The sequence below is a fragment of the Carassius auratus genome, chromosome 25 (assembly GCF_003368295.1).
Source record: "Carassius auratus strain Wakin chromosome 25, ASM336829v1, whole genome shotgun sequence".
Taxonomy (NCBI): Eukaryota; Metazoa; Chordata; class Actinopteri; order Cypriniformes; family Cyprinidae; genus Carassius; species Carassius auratus.
Genome location: NC_039267.1, coordinates 21,232,545 through 21,250,769, shown reverse-complemented (window position 1 = coordinate 21,250,769; position 18,225 = coordinate 21,232,545). Strand labels below are relative to the sequence as shown.

Genomic DNA, 18,225 nt, shown 5'->3' with positions numbered 1-18,225 from the left:
GTGATTGTGGATGTGGTTACAGTACGGTAGATGCTGTCGTGGGACGGAGAGCCAGCTGTGGATGACGGTGCAGTTTTCTTCAGTGAGTCAGCGGCTCTTGCATCAGCAAATGTCATTTTGTGATGAAATAAAAGCCTGCTCGCATGCCTCACAGATACAGAGGAAATCAGACTGATGTGCTTCCTCTGGTTAATCTAGTTAATCCACTGATGTCACATTCATAATAAATATTATACCCATGTTTACACTGTAAATTCATTGTAAATCTTGTGAATAGTAGACAAAACAATGTCATATATTGTATAAAGACTGTATAAAACAGTAATATGGGCCAATTCTTGTAATTCTGACATAATGTTTATAATGATGAGTGAAGAAATGGTATTTTTGATTTCCTACATTCAGGTAAATGGTCAATAAAATACATTTAATAAAACATTCAAATAAAAAGCAATAGAGCAAAAAAAAATAATAACTTATAACCTAATAAGTTCTAAAAAAGAAAGAAATGTGGGGCACTACTAAATGTGGGGTTTTTCGTGTCAATTTCAATTTATTTGATTAAAAAAGTGACAGTAAAGACATTTATAATGTTTCAAAATATTTGTTAATTAAATAAAAGCTGCTCTTTTGAACTTCTGAGACATCAACAGATCAAAGTCCAGTATCACAAACTCCGTTAAATAAATTCCGTTTTAAGATATCATACATGAATGAATTGTATTGATTAATTATTATGATTTACTTTTTTTAATCATTGGTGTGTCCGTGCAACACTTTCCAATAAGGTTGCATTAGTTAACATGAGCTAAAAATGAAAAGCTCTGTTAAAGCATTGATGAGTCTTTGTTGTAATGTTCATTTCAGAATGAATGAATTGAGCAAACCATAGTGTTTCCATCGAAGAGAATGTCTCTTATTTCATCTGTGCTCATTTGTTTCTCTAGATGTTAAGCTGATGTGTTAACAGAACAGAGGGCTCCAGTAAGTCAGTGGTGACCCCAGTGACGGTCACGTCCTTCAGACACAGAAACTATGCGCCTGTAGCCTGCACAGCCGCATGTGGACATATTCCTGGTCTGTGGCAGGAACAGAATCTCTGCTCTCTGTAATTGTAGTTTGTCTAGAAAGCAGCAATGTTAAGCAGAGCAGCCGTGGGGTAGTTTTACCACATTCACCACACCCAGCCAACTGCGCTTCACTTCCCGCGTGCTTGAGGTCTTCGTTCTGTGCCTTTTCATTGAACAGTATCTCTGGTTGTTTGGCCCCAAGCTCTGTGAATAAACAAATACAGACAGGTTTATACTGCTTTTAAAGTCCAATCTATCTCTATATCCAGAGCACATTAAGCTAAGATGTCATCATATTCTGTTTCTAAATGTGTTTCAGTCTCTTCTCATCATGGGTCGGTGAGGTAAGAAACAATTACAGGATCACAGTGAGGGGCATGAAATATACATGCTGTATATATGTAAGTAGAGGTGTTGAGATCGGCCATGTTGGTTTTTAGGAGAGCTTCTGTCAACACACCACGCCTCAGTGCCTGCAGAATGCAAACATTACTGTAGAATCACTGCTAGTCTTCACCTTATCACATTCATCTCTGTATTATTAGTTCAGTAAACTTCCGATCACTGCTGAATCCATGTCACTTCATTCGATAATGTAACTGGAACAAGAACAAATCGGGTCTGAAGTGTCTGTTGTACATCACTGTGTGTTCCTGTTTTGTTTTTTGTTTTTTTGTTGGTTGTTTTTAATGAAAAGCAGTTTATTGAGATGTATGCGAGGTATACTTTGTGAGTTGTGAGGACTTAACACAAGTGAGACATATCAGAGTTCAAAAGAGGACAGATCTTTGGTAAGTTGGTCTCACTGGCACATCTCTGGCTGATGTGGATGTATCCAAAAAACATCAAACCACAACTGCTTACCCTTTTGAAAAAAAAAAAAAAAAACAGCATATTCTGGTTAGGTACTGTATGTTTTGAAGCATGTCAGCTAGTTTGAGCTGGTTTAAGCTAGTCCTGAGCCGGTCTTGAGCAGAAGATTTATGCTTAGGACCAGCTTAAACTAGCTGCCATGCTTCAAAACAAAACTGACCAGCATATGCTGCTGTTGTTGTTGTTTTTTCAACAGGGTAGCTCAGTGCAGAATGTGCATCTTGACTCTCCTGATTGCACCGAATCTGTTTATCAGGAACGTCACATGACCATTGGTGTCAAAGGTGCAAGCAGCACAAATTTTGAAATACAGACAATGTGAAAAGCATTCACTATCTTTCCTATACCCTGGAGAGTTAACTGTGGGGAAACCCCGAAAAGGTTTATCTCCCAGACTGGTGCATACCCAGATTGAAGTATGGGGGTGGATCAATCATGGTTTGGTCTCTTACTGCTTTTACACTAGGTACTGGTGCCAGAGCTATAGCCCAGTTGGTAACTGTTGTACTGACCTGGCCCAGTACTGGTCTCAAACAAGGGAACCTATGATATCAGTAGGTAGTGCTTTCACTATGGACTTCACTATGAAATGTGTCATTTATAAAAGTCATCAGAGTTCAGGTAAATTAGCAACATTAACAGCAATTAAATATGTAAATTCAGCAGTGGTCGGCAGAAAAGACCAACACTGTCCTTCCGCAAGAGATAACAAGCGATTCCAGTCTCATTTTGGTTACGTAGAGGGTTACTGAAATGCAAGCCAGGATTTGAATGAGTGCCACTCTTGGCAGAGCAATGGCTCCAGCACAGGCACCAGCTTCAGTGGAAAAGCAGAAAATATAGGCACTTTTGCACTGCGTATTTCTAGGAACTTGGTTCTAGGAACTAGTCTAGACATTATGTGGTGATCTGGCCACTGTTCTGCGAGAAAAATGGCAGGACTCTGAAGGAGGACATTCCCAAGACAAATTTGTACTCCGTTAGCAGCAAAAGGAAACTTTACACCAGGGCTGAGCAACTTCAGTCCTGGAGGGCCACTGACCTGCAGAGTTTGGCTCCAACCCTAATCAAAGAAACCTGCCTGTAGCTGTCTAGTGATCTAGAAGACATTGATTTGTTCAGTTGTGTTTGACTACGGTTGGAGCCAAACTCTGCAGGACAGTGGCCCTTCAGGACAGAAGTTTCCCAGCCCTGTTCTACACCATTCTAATGAATTATTTTGGTCTAAAACATGGTTTTTGGTTGTCCAACCCCTGTATTGTTTTAAATTTATATGTTCAGTCAGACCCTGTGGCACCTAGACATGCAGCATGCATTTACAAACATTTGTGAAAGAAAATAGTCATACTAAAGAGCTCTGGGAATTCAAGTGTGAAACTATGATTGGTTGCCACTTTTGCAATGTCAGTTGTGAAAGTGGACGTGTTTAGGACCAGCAGCAGGGTCACCGAGTGCTGATGCACATGGTGTATAAAAGTCACCAATGCTCCATTGTGCAACCACCGCTGAAGACATCCAGACTTCCACTGGCATTAATATTAGCACAAACACTGTGTGGTAGGAGCTTCATGGAAGGAGTTTCCACGACCAGGAAGCTGCATGCAAGTCTCACATCAGCAAGTACAAAAGAAAGCCATCACTGGATTCTGGAGCAGTGGAAACCTGTTCTGTGGAGTGAAGAATTATGATTCTATGGAGAACATCACCTGCCTGACTGCATTGTGCCAAATTTCCAACCCTGGTCCTGGAGGCACCCTAACACTTCATGTTTTGCATGTCTCCTTAATCAAACACACCTGATTCAGGACATAAGTTCATTAGTAGAGACTCCAAGACCTGAAATTGTTGTGTCAGGGAAAGGAGACATGTAAAATGTGCAGTGCTGAGGTGCCTCTAGGACCAGGGCTGGGAACCACTGTCCTAGAAGAGTGGAAGCTGTCATAGCTGTTGTAGTCAATGAGGACCAACTCCATATTATTGTCTATGTATAGTATAGAATGCAATGTTATTTAACATCCTGCTGTTGTATTGGTCAATTTGTCCAATGTTTGGAATAATATTAATAAAATGTTTTTTCAAAATAACAGTTTCCTATGTGAATATCTTTTAAAATGCAATATCGCAGAGACATGCTTTCACCTGTGTGGTGTGTAAAGCTGTTGCTACAGATGTTGTCATCAGGGTAAAGCTGCCATAACATTGTCTGCAGTGGAAAGGCCCATGTGCGTGGTATCTTTACCGTTTACAGCCTTCTGAAACCCAGAATGCACCTGTCTGGCAGCTCTAGACACTGTGCTGTACTGTGGGACAAAATGGCAACAAGTCGAATGCATTTGGATTGAGTTTGATGTCGTGCTCTAGTTAAAGAACAAAGAGTGCTTTCTCTTGCTTGAAAACCTTTCAGGATGCCATTAGTTTTACCCATCTTTACCTGTTGCCCTCTGCCTTTCCTTGCTCTACCAAATGTCTCTGAGACTGTGATTTCACTAGAAATGTTTGATAAACTGCCAAGACAGGAAAGAGCACTCTGATTATTTCAGAGGGACTGTTCTGCTGTATCTCACACTGTATTTGGGTCCGGCTGATATCTGTCTACTCCCATCCTATCTCATGCTGTATTTAGGGCTGGTTCTCCCTGGAGTGAGTCTCGGGAGGCCTGTGGGACTCAGTTTAGCTGGTGCTCTCGTCTCTTAGCTCTCACACATGCTGTGATTGTGTGTGCGCTCACAAACTCATGCTGTGAAAAGCTGTGCCGCCTCACTGCACTGCATCAATAGCTGTGTCATGTAGAGACTGTCTCTCGGCACAGATGCGAGCTCTGGGTCTTTCCTGCTATGGGGATTCTCAATCCAATCACATTTTCAACAAAATATTTCACTATTAATATTAGGAATGAATAGTGCAATATGTGGAATGGATGTTTAATTGAATATATTTCCCATGTTTTTATATTTAGAATAGCACTTCAACATTCACTGAAACATATTTTTATGTAATATATATATATATATATATGCAATGATCAGCTGCAGCAGTCTTGTTTCTACCAAGCTTTCTTTTGGTGCAATACTGACCTTGTTTCTGTTTGTTTAGTAATACGTTTATTTAAAAGCTGCATTTTCTAAATGAAATACAGCTGGAAATAGCTCAGCAGCTCTGGAGATTTGTGTGGCGGGTTGACACACAGAAAGTCACAATTCTGTAAAATGCCCAAAATATCTAATATTCTTATAATATACACAATGCTGAACAAGAAGTCTTATTCATTATAAAACAAACCACAGGCTTAAAAACAAAACAAAAAAAAAACAGAGTCCTTTATAATGATTGTTACTGTCTTTTTTATCATAAGTGTATTTACTGTCAGAAACATGAATGTGGACACTTGTAATATCATTCATTTGAGCTAAAAGTAAAAAAATCGCTGTGAACTCAGACATGAGTGCGTGTGAAAGAGGAATTAAGGTTAAACAGCAGCAGATCCAGTCGTGGCCTACATTCTGTCACATGGCAGGAAAACCGCACTCATGACAGACACAAAGAGAGACAGAGAGAGCTGTGGTGCTGATTCCTGCATAATGCAAGCATGTCCGTCCATACCAAATTCAACTAAATATTTCTCTCTTCCTCTGTTGGTGACATGCATTGATGATATTGTACTAGTCTGAAGCTTTGATTTTATCAGATTTTTTTTTTTTTGGCACTTTTAGTGATTCCTGTCATCTACATTCTTTCATCTAAAGGATTAGTTTGGATTTCTAAAAAGGAGTGATGATTCAGGTTTCTCTTAAATGCAGCCATAAGTAGTGATAGGCTGTCTAGAGATCATGCTTTAATTATTATTACCGACTGTGTATGAAGCAGCCTCAGGGATGTGAACATGACAGGCAGAGACTTGTCTATAGATGTCTAATTTCAGAATTCTTTTCTTAATAATTTTGAGATTAATAATGGAGTGTTTTATAATATTCATTCAGTGTAATGTGTTCAGATATTTGAGTGTAAATTGCTGTAAACAGCAGTTATATCTATACTGTAAAGATTAACATTTTGGGTTAGGGTTAATATAAAGTGTTATGAAATTGCTCCCTGCAAAAGACCATATGACTTTGACATATGACCATCCTGACTCTCTGTGGTCATTAAAAATCCCAGGATGTCTTTCGTAAAGAGTAGAGGTGTGACCTCGGCATCCTGGCTAAATTCACCCATTGGCCTTCTGACCATCATGGCCATCCTAACATTCCCCATATCCGCTGATTTGCTTCATCACTCTGTCTCCTCTCCATCAGTAAGCTGGTGTGTGGTGGGCGTTCTGGCGCAATATGACTGCCGTCGCATCATCCAGGTGGATGCTGCACACTGGTGGTGGATGAGGAGATACCCCTTGACTATGTAAGCGCTTTGAGTGTCTAGAAAAGCGCTATATAAATGTAAAGAATTATTATTATTATATGAAATCTTATCCACTGGTGATTAGGGATGGGTACCGAAACCCAGTATTAAACTGGCCCCGGGGCTAAATTATGAAAGACCGTAGTATCAGTAAGATCTGACGGTATCGGTTCTGCTTTCGGTACTGGAGGGGAAAAAATTAGTGTACTATGTATTTTTGCTTAATAATGTTACCGTGCACATTTAATCTCACCAAACTTTTATTATGTGGGATCATATTAAGACGTTTGTCTGGGAGATCTGCGAGATCTGTCATGCGCTCCGCGGAGGCTGTCTGTCAGTCACACACACAACAAGAACGAGCGCGGCGCCTGCACACAGTATGAAAAGTCCCTCTTGATAATAAAGAGAGACGATGGCGAAGAGATTTGCTTAATAATGTTATCGTGCACATTTTATCTTACCACACATTTCTAATGTGCGATCATATTAAGACGTTTGTCTGTGAGATCTGCGAGATCTATCATGCGCTCCGCGGAGGCTGTCTGTCAGTCACACACACAACAAGAACGAGCGTGGCGCACGCACATGCATAGGGGCCGTTCACACATCACTCGTGCTCAAGTTCGTTATTTCAAATATAGGCGCGCGGTATGCGCGCTCATAATGAAAGCGACCCGGCCATTCATTCTCCGGCCTCAGGTGAATGGCAGACCCAGGCAGCTGGCAGCAAGTTTGTCCATCCTCCCACCAACTCACTCCAACCCACTGCCTCGAGTGTCTATGGCGGCAGACTGCTCCGCCATGCTCAATGGCACCGTGGATTCCCCATAGTTGTGAGGGCCCTCTGAGAGCCTGTCCCTCGTTCTTCCTGGGTTTTGGCACCATTATAACAGTGACAACAGTAACTCTAGACCAGTGAGTGGTGGAGGTGTGTCACTCATTATCATTCACTCAACCGGCCTCGCTCTGCTCCCACTACTCTCGGCCCCTCTCCACTCGTCACAATGTGTATATTATATCCTACAACATTAGTTATTTACTGGCTGTGGCCCATGTGGCACAGTTACCAATTGGGCTCCAGCTCTGGCACCAACCCTGGTGGAGAAGTGGTATTTGTTGCGACCTCAAGTGCAAGGGGAAGATTAGGGGAACTGATGCAATATACAATGAGTGTAGGTACTTCATGGTACAACTGGGTGACTTCAAAGCTCATGGTGACAACAAAGAGACCTGGAACAGGAGTGGTATTCTGTTGTTGGAATCCTGTGCTTAGAATGGATTGGCCATAACTGTCAGGGATGAAAGACAGGAAGCAAGTTTCAAGTAACAATATTTATTTGAATAACAACAAGTAAGGCTTGGTTGAGGGTGGGTGGTGCAGGGACTCTAGACTTGTCGGACGTGCTGCACATGTTCCTGGAGAAAAGAGGAAAAAATCAATATGTCATCCAGGGAGACATATATGAATTGATCGAGCATATCTCGCAGCACGTCGTTGACGAATGCCTGCAAGACCGGTGGGGAGTTGGACAAACCGAAGGGCATGACCAAGTATTCAAAGTGCCCCCTGGGGGTGTTAAAAGTGGTCTTCCATTCATCCCCCTTCCTAATACAGACCAAATGATGAGCATTACGTGAGTCCAGTTTCGTGAAGATCAACGCTCCCTGCAAACTCTCGAAGGCTGAAGACATCAATGGCAAAGGATAAGTATACTTTACAGTGATGCTGTTCAGTCCCTGGCAATCGATAAAAGGTCGCAGAGAACCGTCTTTCTTCCCCACAACAAAGAAACCCCCCCCCCCCTCTTATGAAGAGGATGGGCGGATGAACCCCGAAGCCAGAGAATCAGAAATATATTTCTCCATAGCCTCCCTTTCTGGAACAGAATGTGAATATAATTTGTCTTTAGGTGGAGACTTACCTGGCAGTAAATCTATGGCACAGTCATAGGGACAATGCAGAGGTAGAAACAGACGGACAAGCAGACACGACAAGACTCATGACACTTTATTGCTCCAGGCCAAGATAGAACACAGTTGCCAGTCCACTTTAGGGTTGTGCCGGATGAGCCAGGGGTGTCCAAGGATAGGTGCAAGTGGAGAATCTTCTCGTGGAGATCCCACCCGATAGTAGCCTCATACTTACTATCGGGCTTAGCCTCTTACCAGACAGATGTAGGGGTGATAACCGGCTCTCCCGCAGTAGAGGCAAAGGCCCAGGGATCTCCACCTCTGCTTCTCCAGTCAAGTCACCTTTATTTATATAGCACATTAAACAAAATACATTGCGTCAAAATAACTGAACAACATTCATTTAGAAAACAGTGTGTCAATAATACAAAATGACAGTTAAAGGCAGTTCATCATTGAATTCAGTTAAGTCATCTCTGTTCAGTTTAAATAGTTTATGTGCATTTATTTGCAATCAAGTCAATGATATCGCTGTAGATGAAGAGACCCCAACTAAGCAAGCCAGAGTTGACGGCGGCAAGGAACCGAAACTCCATCGGTGACAGAATTGAGAAAAAAACCCTTGGGAGAAACCAGGCTCAGTTGGGGGGCCAGTTCTCCTCTGACCAGACGAAACTAGCACTTCAATTCCAGGCTACAGCAAAGTTAGTTTGTGCAGAATAATCATCTGTTTTTTTGTGGTCCTGTGCTGGTGGTCGTCTGAGACAAGGTCTTTACAGGGGATCTGTATCTTGGGCTCTAGTTGTCCTGGTCTCCGCTGTCTTTCAGGGCAGTAGAGGTCCTTTCTAGGTGCTGATCCACCATCATGTCTGGATACGTACTGGATCTGGGTGACTGTAGTGACTGATCTGGATACAGACTGGATCTGGTGGCCACGTTGACTTCGGAAACAGAGAGAAACCGACTAATAATAGCGTAGATGCCATTCTTCGATGTAGCAAGTACATCGGGTGTTATGCGAAGTGTTCCCGGTTCCGGTTTACCTAATTAATGCAGCCTAAAAATCCTTTAATGGATATGGATATTAAAAGCAAATTATAATGTTATGTGTAAGCCACTGCAAGAGTGTGTCTGCCTCCCAAACAATGTTATGTAGGTTATTCCAGAGTTTAGGCACCAAATAGGAAAAGGATCTGCCGACCGCAGTTGATTTTGACTATTATAATGTAAAAGGAGCTCATTCAAATACTGAGGTGCTAAACCATTCAGGGATTTATAAGTAATAAGCAATATTTTAAAATCTATACGATGTTTGATAGGGAGCCGATGCAGTGTGGACAGGACTGGGCTAATATGGTCATACTTCCTGGTTCTAGTAAGAACTCTTGCTGCTGCATTTTGGACTAGCTGTAGTTTGGACTAGTTTGTTTACTAAGCGTGCAGAACAACCAATAAAGCATTACAATAATGTAACCTTAAGGTCATAAATGCATTGATTTACATTTCTGCATTTGACATTGAGAACATAAGCAGTAATTTAGATATATTTTTGAGATGGAAAATGCAATTTTACAAATGCTAGAAATGTGGCTTTCTAAGGAAAGATTTTTCAAGTCTATGCAAAAGAATGTTGTGGTCAATTATGTCAAACACAGCACTAAGATCCAATAAAACTAATAGACAGATACAACCACGATCAGATGATAAGAGCAGGTCGTTTCTAACTCTAAGGAGAGCAGTCTCAGTACTATGATACGGTCTAAATCCTGACTGGAAATCCTCACATATACCATTTTTCTATAAGAAGGAATATAATTGTGAGGATACCACCTTTTCTAGTATCTTGGACAGAAAAGGGAGATTCGAGATTGGTCTATAATTAACTAGTTCTTTGGGGTCAAGTTGTGGTTTTTTGATGAGAGGGTTAATAACAGCCAGTTTGAAGGTTTTGGGGACATATACTAAAGACAATGAGGAATTAATAATAGTCAGAAGAGGATCTATGACTTCTGGTAGCACCTTTTTTTAGGTGCTTAGATGTTACAGGGTCTAACATACATGTTGTTGGTTTAGATGATTTAACAAGTTTATACAATTCTTCCTCTCCTATGGTAGAGAATGAGTGGAACTGTTCCTCTATAGTCTATAGTGCACTGTCTGATGCGATACTGTAGCTGATGGCTGAATGGTTACTATTTTATATCTAATAGTATCGATTTTAGAAGTAAAGTAGTTCATAAAGTACTTGTTGAGGCTTTATTTTTCGTTAATTTAGCCACTGTATTGAATAAATACCTGGGGTTATGTTTGTTTCCTTCTAAATAAAGAAGAAAAGTAATAGGATCTAGCAGTTTTTTATGTTTTTCTGTAGGATAGGTAACTTTCCCACCAAGCAATATTAAATACCTCTAGTTTTGTTTTCCTCTAGCTGTGTTTCATTTTAGGGCTGCTCTCTTTGGGGTGCGAGTATGCTCATTATACCATGGTGTCATACTGGTTTCCTTAACCCTCCTTAAAGGGAAAGTTCACTCTCAAATTAAATTTTCATATGTTTTAGCTTACCTCAAGGACATCCAAGATGTAGGTTTCTTTTGTTTCCTCAGTATTTCCCATTTTGATATTTTTAGGTCCAACCGTTCTTGTCTGTGACTCACATAATGGATGTCTATGGTCACCACCTCAAAGAGCATGCATAGAGGAGTCAAAATTAAACAATTGCCCATCATAAGTACACATTGATGACCTAAGACACGAAACGTGCGGTTTGTGTAAGAAAATGAACAGTATTTATATCGTTTTTACCTCTTGTACACAACCACGTCCAACTGATCTTAGTGCACGAGTGCTTCCCGATGTGACGTGCACGCACGCTCTGGCTTTAGTCTGTGCAAGTGCGGAAAGCCCTGGATGTGATCTCTCGCGCACGCACATCACTCATTGTTACTCATGATACTGTCACAAAACTAAATAATGATCTTAGATATAATCACTTGGCTGCATAATTTCAACACTATGTGATGATCGTGTACCCAGAGAGACACATGGAGAGCGAGAAAAAACCAATTGCTTTATTCAGGGATAATCCAAATCGTAGTCAAAAAACAATCCAAGGTCAAAACCAAAAGACAGTCCAAAAATAAACAAACAAGGAAAGGGACAGGAAAGGGAACTTGGAAAACGAGAGGACTCGGAGGACGAGCAGACTAGGAAGAATCTCGGGGAACGAGAATGCTGGATACATGAAAGGTAAGGACTCCATTCAAACAACAAGAAAAGACTGGTATTTATAGGGAGGCTAATGACGGTCAAGTGACTGCACCTGGTGCAATTAACAGGAGTGCAATTACTGTGATGACAGGAAAAGACTAGAGGAATTTTAGTGCCTACTGTGTAGTGCCTAAGAGAAAGTGAGCCCACTAGTGGACACCCAGGGAAACAAGAGACTAGACAGCGTGATACACTATCAACATCAATTCCATGTGATAGTATTAAATCTAGAGTCTGATTTCGACAGTGAGTAGGTGCTGAAACGTGTTGTCTAACCCCAGTAGAGTTCAGAATTTCTATAAATGCTGATCCCAATGCATCTTTTTCATTATCAACATGGATATTAAAATCACCAACTATTAAAACTTTATCTTCACCCAGAACTAACGCAAATGTAAAATCACAAAACTCTGTCTGTATGGTGCCCTGGTGGCCTGTATACAGTAGCCAGTACAAACATAACAGGGGATTTACCATTAACATTTGTTTCTCTGGATAATGTTATATGAAGCACCATTACTTCAAACTAATTATATTTGCCCTCTGAGAAATCCTGAAAACGTTGTTATAAATTGAAGCAACACCTCCCCCTTTGCCTTTTAGACGCAGCTCATGTTTATAATCTGGTCGCGTCCCCGCTGCAGACTCGGGTACCAGCAGGATCTCTCTGTGTACGACTGGGTAGGTTACTTCAATCTACTCGAGACCGTTGTGCATCTACTCTTAGTGCCAACTTTATAAGCCTGTTGAGAGAGGTCGAAAGGTCCATGGAGGAACATGTCCCACTGTGCCTCCTCGTTCCATTTACACTCCGCCGCTAAGGTACGGAACTTGACGGAGAAATCTGACACCGATCTTTCTCCTTGACGCAGGTCTGTTAGCATCCTAGCCGCCTCCCTCCCGGTGACTGCACGATCAAACACTTGTTTCATCTCAGCGGCGAGTGTCTGGAATGAGGCGCAGCGTGGATCTTGGTTCTCCCACACCGCCGTTCCCCATAATGCCACTCTCCCAGTGAAAAGCGTCAAAACAAATGCAACTTTGGCTCGTTCGTTATTGAAGGTCCCTGGTTGAAGAGAAAAGTCCATCGCATCGTGTTAGGAAAGCTCTGCAGAAATTTGGCTCACCAGAGTAAGGTTCTGGAACAGGAAGGTGTGGTTCTGGCTGGGAGGGGTTTCAGATAGCGTGGGGGGAACGGGCGGCGTGAGCGGTGCAGTGGGAGCTTGCAGGAGTTGTAATTGCTGGGTGAGCTTGGACACCTGCGCCACCAATGGCTGGACAGTGCGACCTGTGTAATTGAGATTCCTTTCCTGGGAATCCATCTTTCGAACGCTGGCACTGAGAAATTCTTCCAACGACGAAGAGGGTCTGCTTCTATGTTGGTCAGATCGTTCTTTCAGGGATGAAAGACAGGAAGCAAATTGCAAGTAACAATATTTATTTGAATAACGGCGAGTAAGGCTGGGTGGACGTTCAGCTGGTGAGTAGAGTGCATTGGTGAGAGATGATGAAAGGTCCGGGTGATGATGACGTACCCCACAGAACACAGAACAGGAACAAACACACGAGAAGAATAGCTGAGCAATGGGGAAACAGGCATGAATTCGTTGTTATATCATTGGACCTGTGGCTGTGTGTTTGGACAAGTCAGGATGGCAACTTGCTGACTGTGCCTGATGATATTAGTCAGCTCCTTCAAATCTGATGCCATGGTTCTCAGCTGGTTCTCACTTCAAGCAGAGAGTTAGTCGCTTTCCCAAGTAGAGGGGTTTAAGTATCTTGAGTTTTTGTTCACAGGTGAGGGCAGATCTAACCATGAAATCAATGAAAGGAGTGGTGGTAGCAGTAGTTTGGTTGTTGTACCAGACCAGTTTTGGTGAAGCCAGAGTGGAGTATGAAAGCAAAGCTCTTGATTAACCAATAGATCTATATTACAACCATTATGAACTTTGGGTACTGTCCAAAACAAGTTCAGTGTACAAGGTGGTGAAATGTGTTTTTTTTTTTTTTTTTTCAGAAAGGTTAAGGACTCTGAGCTAAATATGAGAGACAAGGTGAAAAGCTCTGACAAATGGGAGAGACTCAGCATAGTGACTTTGCTCCTCAAAGTCATAAGTAGCCAGTCAAGCTGGTTCAGGCTAGGGATGCACCAAAATATTTTTTTTATTGGCTGAAGCCGAAATCAAACTACATTTAAACACTTGGCCGGAGACTGAATACAGAACAATTTTATTTTTATTTTTATTTTTGTACAGTGTTTCCCCATTTAAAAAAAAAATCACTATTGTATAAATAGTTTTGTATTGCATTTTAAAGGGAAAAAAATCAATTACAAAACAACAATTTACAAATATTTATTTAACACTGAACATTTTTAACATTCTAGCTGCACAATTTAACTTAAAATGTAAAAGTTAGTAAAATAATATTTTTTGGCCATTTTTGAGACCCCTTGAATCAGGGATGTATTTTTTACTGTACAAATAAATGCAGCATTCCTGAGCAGAAGAGGCTTCTTTTAAAAAGAAAATAACACAGCACACAATTTGAACACTGTAAATGTTATAATAAATGTATTAACAGAGTTGTTTTAATTATTATTGTTTTACTTATTATTTTATTTTACAGAACAACAGAAAAATTACAACACTAACATTTATGTATGCTGATGTAGGTCTTGCTTTTTCTCAGCTTTTATTTTGGGGAAACTCACAGGAAGTCCTGAGTGCTTCTTTTTGTTGACAACAGCAGATTTATAAATGACTCTCATTATGAATTTGGAAATATGTTTGTCACACATATCACACTGCTTGCACACTGCTGACATATTTGAAACAATGCAGATCTCACAGACTGGCTCCAACCCATCCTCTGCTTATGTGTCTCTCACCCACGTCTCTCTCTCTCTGGTGTTCAGTACACGACAGATCCAGTATCAAACACACACAATAGTCTCTCTGTGCTGCTGTCAGTGAATTGTGCTCTGAACAAAAGCGTCTCTTACAGTCGGAGTGAAAGCTCCGCCTGTGCTGTCAGGTGCGCCATAGAAAGTGACATCAGTGTTTCTTTTTAGAAGTATTTAGAAGAGCCTTGCAAGCATCACTGTTGCTGCTGATTGGTGATTTGAACAAACCCTACTGCTAAGTATTAAACTTGGTGTGCTATGAATGATACCTCAAATATGGCTTGTTAAAGAGGGGTGTGATGTTAATTTGTGATTAACAAGTGATTAGACAAAATGTTTTCACTTTGTAAACAAAAAGATGAAAGCGGGATCAAGAAGGACCAGAGCCATAATTGAATACTAGAATATAATAGAGACTCCTAGAGATCAAACATGAGTATTTTGTATCTTGCTGAATGCGAGGAAGCGTCTCTCTGTTTACTGACAGATTTCATCTTTGAAGTGTAAAATTTCTTGCTAGACATGCTATCCTATGCAGTCAGACACCCAGTAATTACATTCCTATTTTCGATGACTAATTGTCACTTTATCAACACATCAGGAGGTTCTCGTTGTTATTCAGTGCGTGACTCTGCAAGTCATTTTAGTATATTTCGTGTTTCTCTCTCTCTGTGACACAGGATTCGTCCTCAGCTGGCGAAGGAAAAGATTGAAGGATGTCACATCTGCACGTTTGTGACCCCTGGCGAACCCCAGGTGGTTCTGGGAAAGGACAAGGCCTTCACGTACGACTATGTGTTTGACATGGACTCGACGCAGGACACCATCTATGCCAACTGCACTGAGAAACTCATCGAAGGATGTTTAGAGGGTTATAATGCCACTATCTTTGCCTACGGACAGGTTTGTGTTTCTAGAAAATGTCTTTTCATGTTGACTTTGACAAGTCTGGTTATTTATTGTCCCACATGTGAAGAATTCGAACACATCCAGGATGATTTAAGATGACAGGTTAAAGGAGTTTGGTTTTGACCTAGTTTCATATGTGCAAGCTCTGCTCTGACATCCATTTATACTTCATGTTGTATGTCACCCTCCAGACAAATCATCATTTATATAGCGCTTTTTACAATGCAGATTGTGTCAAAGCATCATACAGTGTTAAACAGGAAAATAGTGTGCCATTCTCATCACTCGTATTCTTTTACATCACAACTATAATTGGGTTCAACATGCATAGTTATAAAATACACAAAGAACCACATACTGTAGTGTTTATGAAACAGATCAGATGTTGGTGTTGGATCTCAGACAGGGTCGGGGAAGACTTATACGATGGGCACGGGTTTTGACGTGGCCATCCCAGACGAGGAGCTGGGCATCATCCCGCGGGCGGTCAAACACCTCTATAAAGGCATCGAGCAGAGACGGCAGGCGGCCGCAGAGCAGGGTCGACCCGTCCCAGAGTTCAAGATCAGCGCACAGTTTCTTGAGGTACAGATCTGTGTTATATATATTAGACTAATCAAGTAGTCGAGTGATTGCATGTAAAATGAAAATATTTAATGTACGGTAATAATTATGTGTGTGCATGAAACCGAATACTTTATTCGGAATGGCATGGACTTTAAAAACGAATAACGGACAAGGAATAATTCTGCCTGAAGCTGGCACAGTCCGGTGTTTGCTTGATAACAGTTGAGCCAGGGGATCAGCGCAATATTATACACAGACCTCTAAAGTCATGCAGTAGAGTGTGTAGTAGAAATTAATAATTATTTAAGTTTAACATGGCATACTTTTTAAATGTGGCTAGTGATTTAGCACATCTGATCTCACATCTGAAAATATAAAAATAATAGCTTTTTCATAATATTAATAAATACTAGAATAACACCCGCCCCAAAAACTGTAACAACATGGAATATTTAAGAAATATGTGCAAAAACAGTGCAATGATATGGTTTAATTACTACTTTATGGTCTGTCTTCTCTCTGTGCGTGTATCTTCAGCTGTATAATGAGGAGGTGTTAGATCTTTTCGACACCACACGTGATATTGAGATGAGGAAGCAGAAATCTCACATTAAGATCCACGAGGACGCCAGCGGCAGCATCTACACTGTAGGTGTGACAACACGCACAGTCTCTTCAGAGGCGGAGGTGAGAGTCAGCCTTCTCTTTACCGAGATGTATATTATGCATAAAGTGTGAGTGACTGTAGTGATGTGTGTACTGTAGATGATGCAGTGTCTGAAGCTGGGCGCTCTCTCCCGCACCACTGCTAGCACTCAGATGAATGTACAGAGCTCTCGATCTCACGCCATCTTCACCATTCACATCTGCCAAGTGCGTGTTTGTGCACCCGCAGAAAACGTGAGTACCGTCTTAGTAAGTCCAAGTTACTGAGTTCACGTTCCTCCATCTGCCATAATGAGTAGAAACACACCAAAACGAACAAACACCGTCTAGTATATTTCTGTGTTTTAATTCACTTTTCATACATGTGTCTTATTTTCTCAGCCCCCGGAACAGGACAATGAAACGGACAATCGACTGGCCAACAACTCGTCTGAGGTGGAAGAGTTTGAAACCCTCACAGCCAAGTTTCACTTCGTGGATCTGGCTGGATCAGAGAGACTCAAGAGGACGGGGGCCACGGGGGACCGAGCCAAAGAGGGCATCTCCATTAACTGTGGATTGGTCAGAACGAGTCATTTTATTAAACAATGACACATAACAAGACAGCATGTTAATCACCCACAGGTTTCTTCAGGCTAGAATTATATAAGCTGAACTGAAACTTCTCTTTTCTGGCTGTGATGCAGCTGGCATTAGGGAATGTCATCAGCGCTTTAGGAGACCGAAGCAAACGATCAACGCATGTGCCTTACCGAGACTCCAAACTCACTCGCCTTCTGCAGGATTCACTGGGAGGAAACAGGTTTGTGCGGAACCTTCTGGAATTAAAAGAATTGATCTCCCTGAAATTTTTTTAACTCTGCCATTATTTTCTTATTTATAAGAAAATATTATTATTTCGTCATTTATTCTTGGAGACATTTAGAGTCATTTTGAAGAAGGTATTTTTACATACAATGATGGTTTGAAGTAACAATGGCTGTCAAACTATAAAAAGCATAGAAACAAAATCAGTATATACACTATATTCCAAATCTTCAGAAGGATGTGTGTCATTGTAGCTTTGAAATCAAAGATGTCATTATGTGTTGAAAGTATTTCAACACATAATGTCAAATCTCTTGACCAAATATCATTGATGTCACTCCTGACACCTGCCATACTTGATGTTGGTGAATATTAGCATTGAATGACTGCTTAAATTTCATTTAATTTTAGTCAAAAGTTATCATATGATTTCAGAAGACTTATAGCACGCAGAAACTGCAAATCCTCTATTTCAATCTAACAATACTCCAATTCAGTTCAAATTCCTCAAGTGCTTTTTACAGTATTTCCCATGAACAGCGTACAAATTTGGAATAGCAGTGTAATAACAGGATAATAGCAGAATTATAACACGATAATTTTTGACTGCTGAGCTTGAAATTCTTTAATCAGGATCATAATAACATTAGTAATGCATTTTCAATAATGTATTGTGATGCGGCAGACTTGACCGACATCTGGACAAAATATGTATTTGACATTGTAGCATTAGACAATATGTCTAAATAAATCTGGGCATTCTCTCCGGTTCTTAGTCGAACAGTAATGATCGCCTGCACCAGCCCATCAGATCAGGACTTCATGGAAACCCTGAACACACTGAAGTACGCT

At 41.0% G+C, this 18,225-nt stretch overlaps 1 protein-coding gene across 5 annotated transcripts in view; it reads left to right on the top strand.

The window, feature by feature from the left end:
* The window catches only part of LOC113043754 (kinesin-like protein KIF21A), a 56,520-nt gene that overhangs the window by 3,959 nt on the left and 34,336 nt on the right, over nt 1-18,225 (top strand). For all 5 annotated transcript variants that reach the window (XM_026203318.1, XM_026203317.1, XM_026203319.1 and 2 more), the window contains exons 2-8: nt 15,105-15,327; nt 15,736-15,918; nt 16,438-16,587; nt 16,666-16,800; nt 16,948-17,127; nt 17,253-17,368; nt 18,150-18,225. The exon at nt 18,150-18,225 is cut by the window's right edge and continues 120 nt beyond it. In XM_026203318.1, the coding sequence (XP_026059103.1) occupies nt 15,105-15,327; nt 15,736-15,918; nt 16,438-16,587; nt 16,666-16,800; nt 16,948-17,127; nt 17,253-17,368; nt 18,150-18,225 (1,063 nt within the window). The remainder of the gene's footprint in view (nt 1-15,104; nt 15,328-15,735; nt 15,919-16,437; nt 16,588-16,665; nt 16,801-16,947; nt 17,128-17,252; nt 17,369-18,149) is intronic.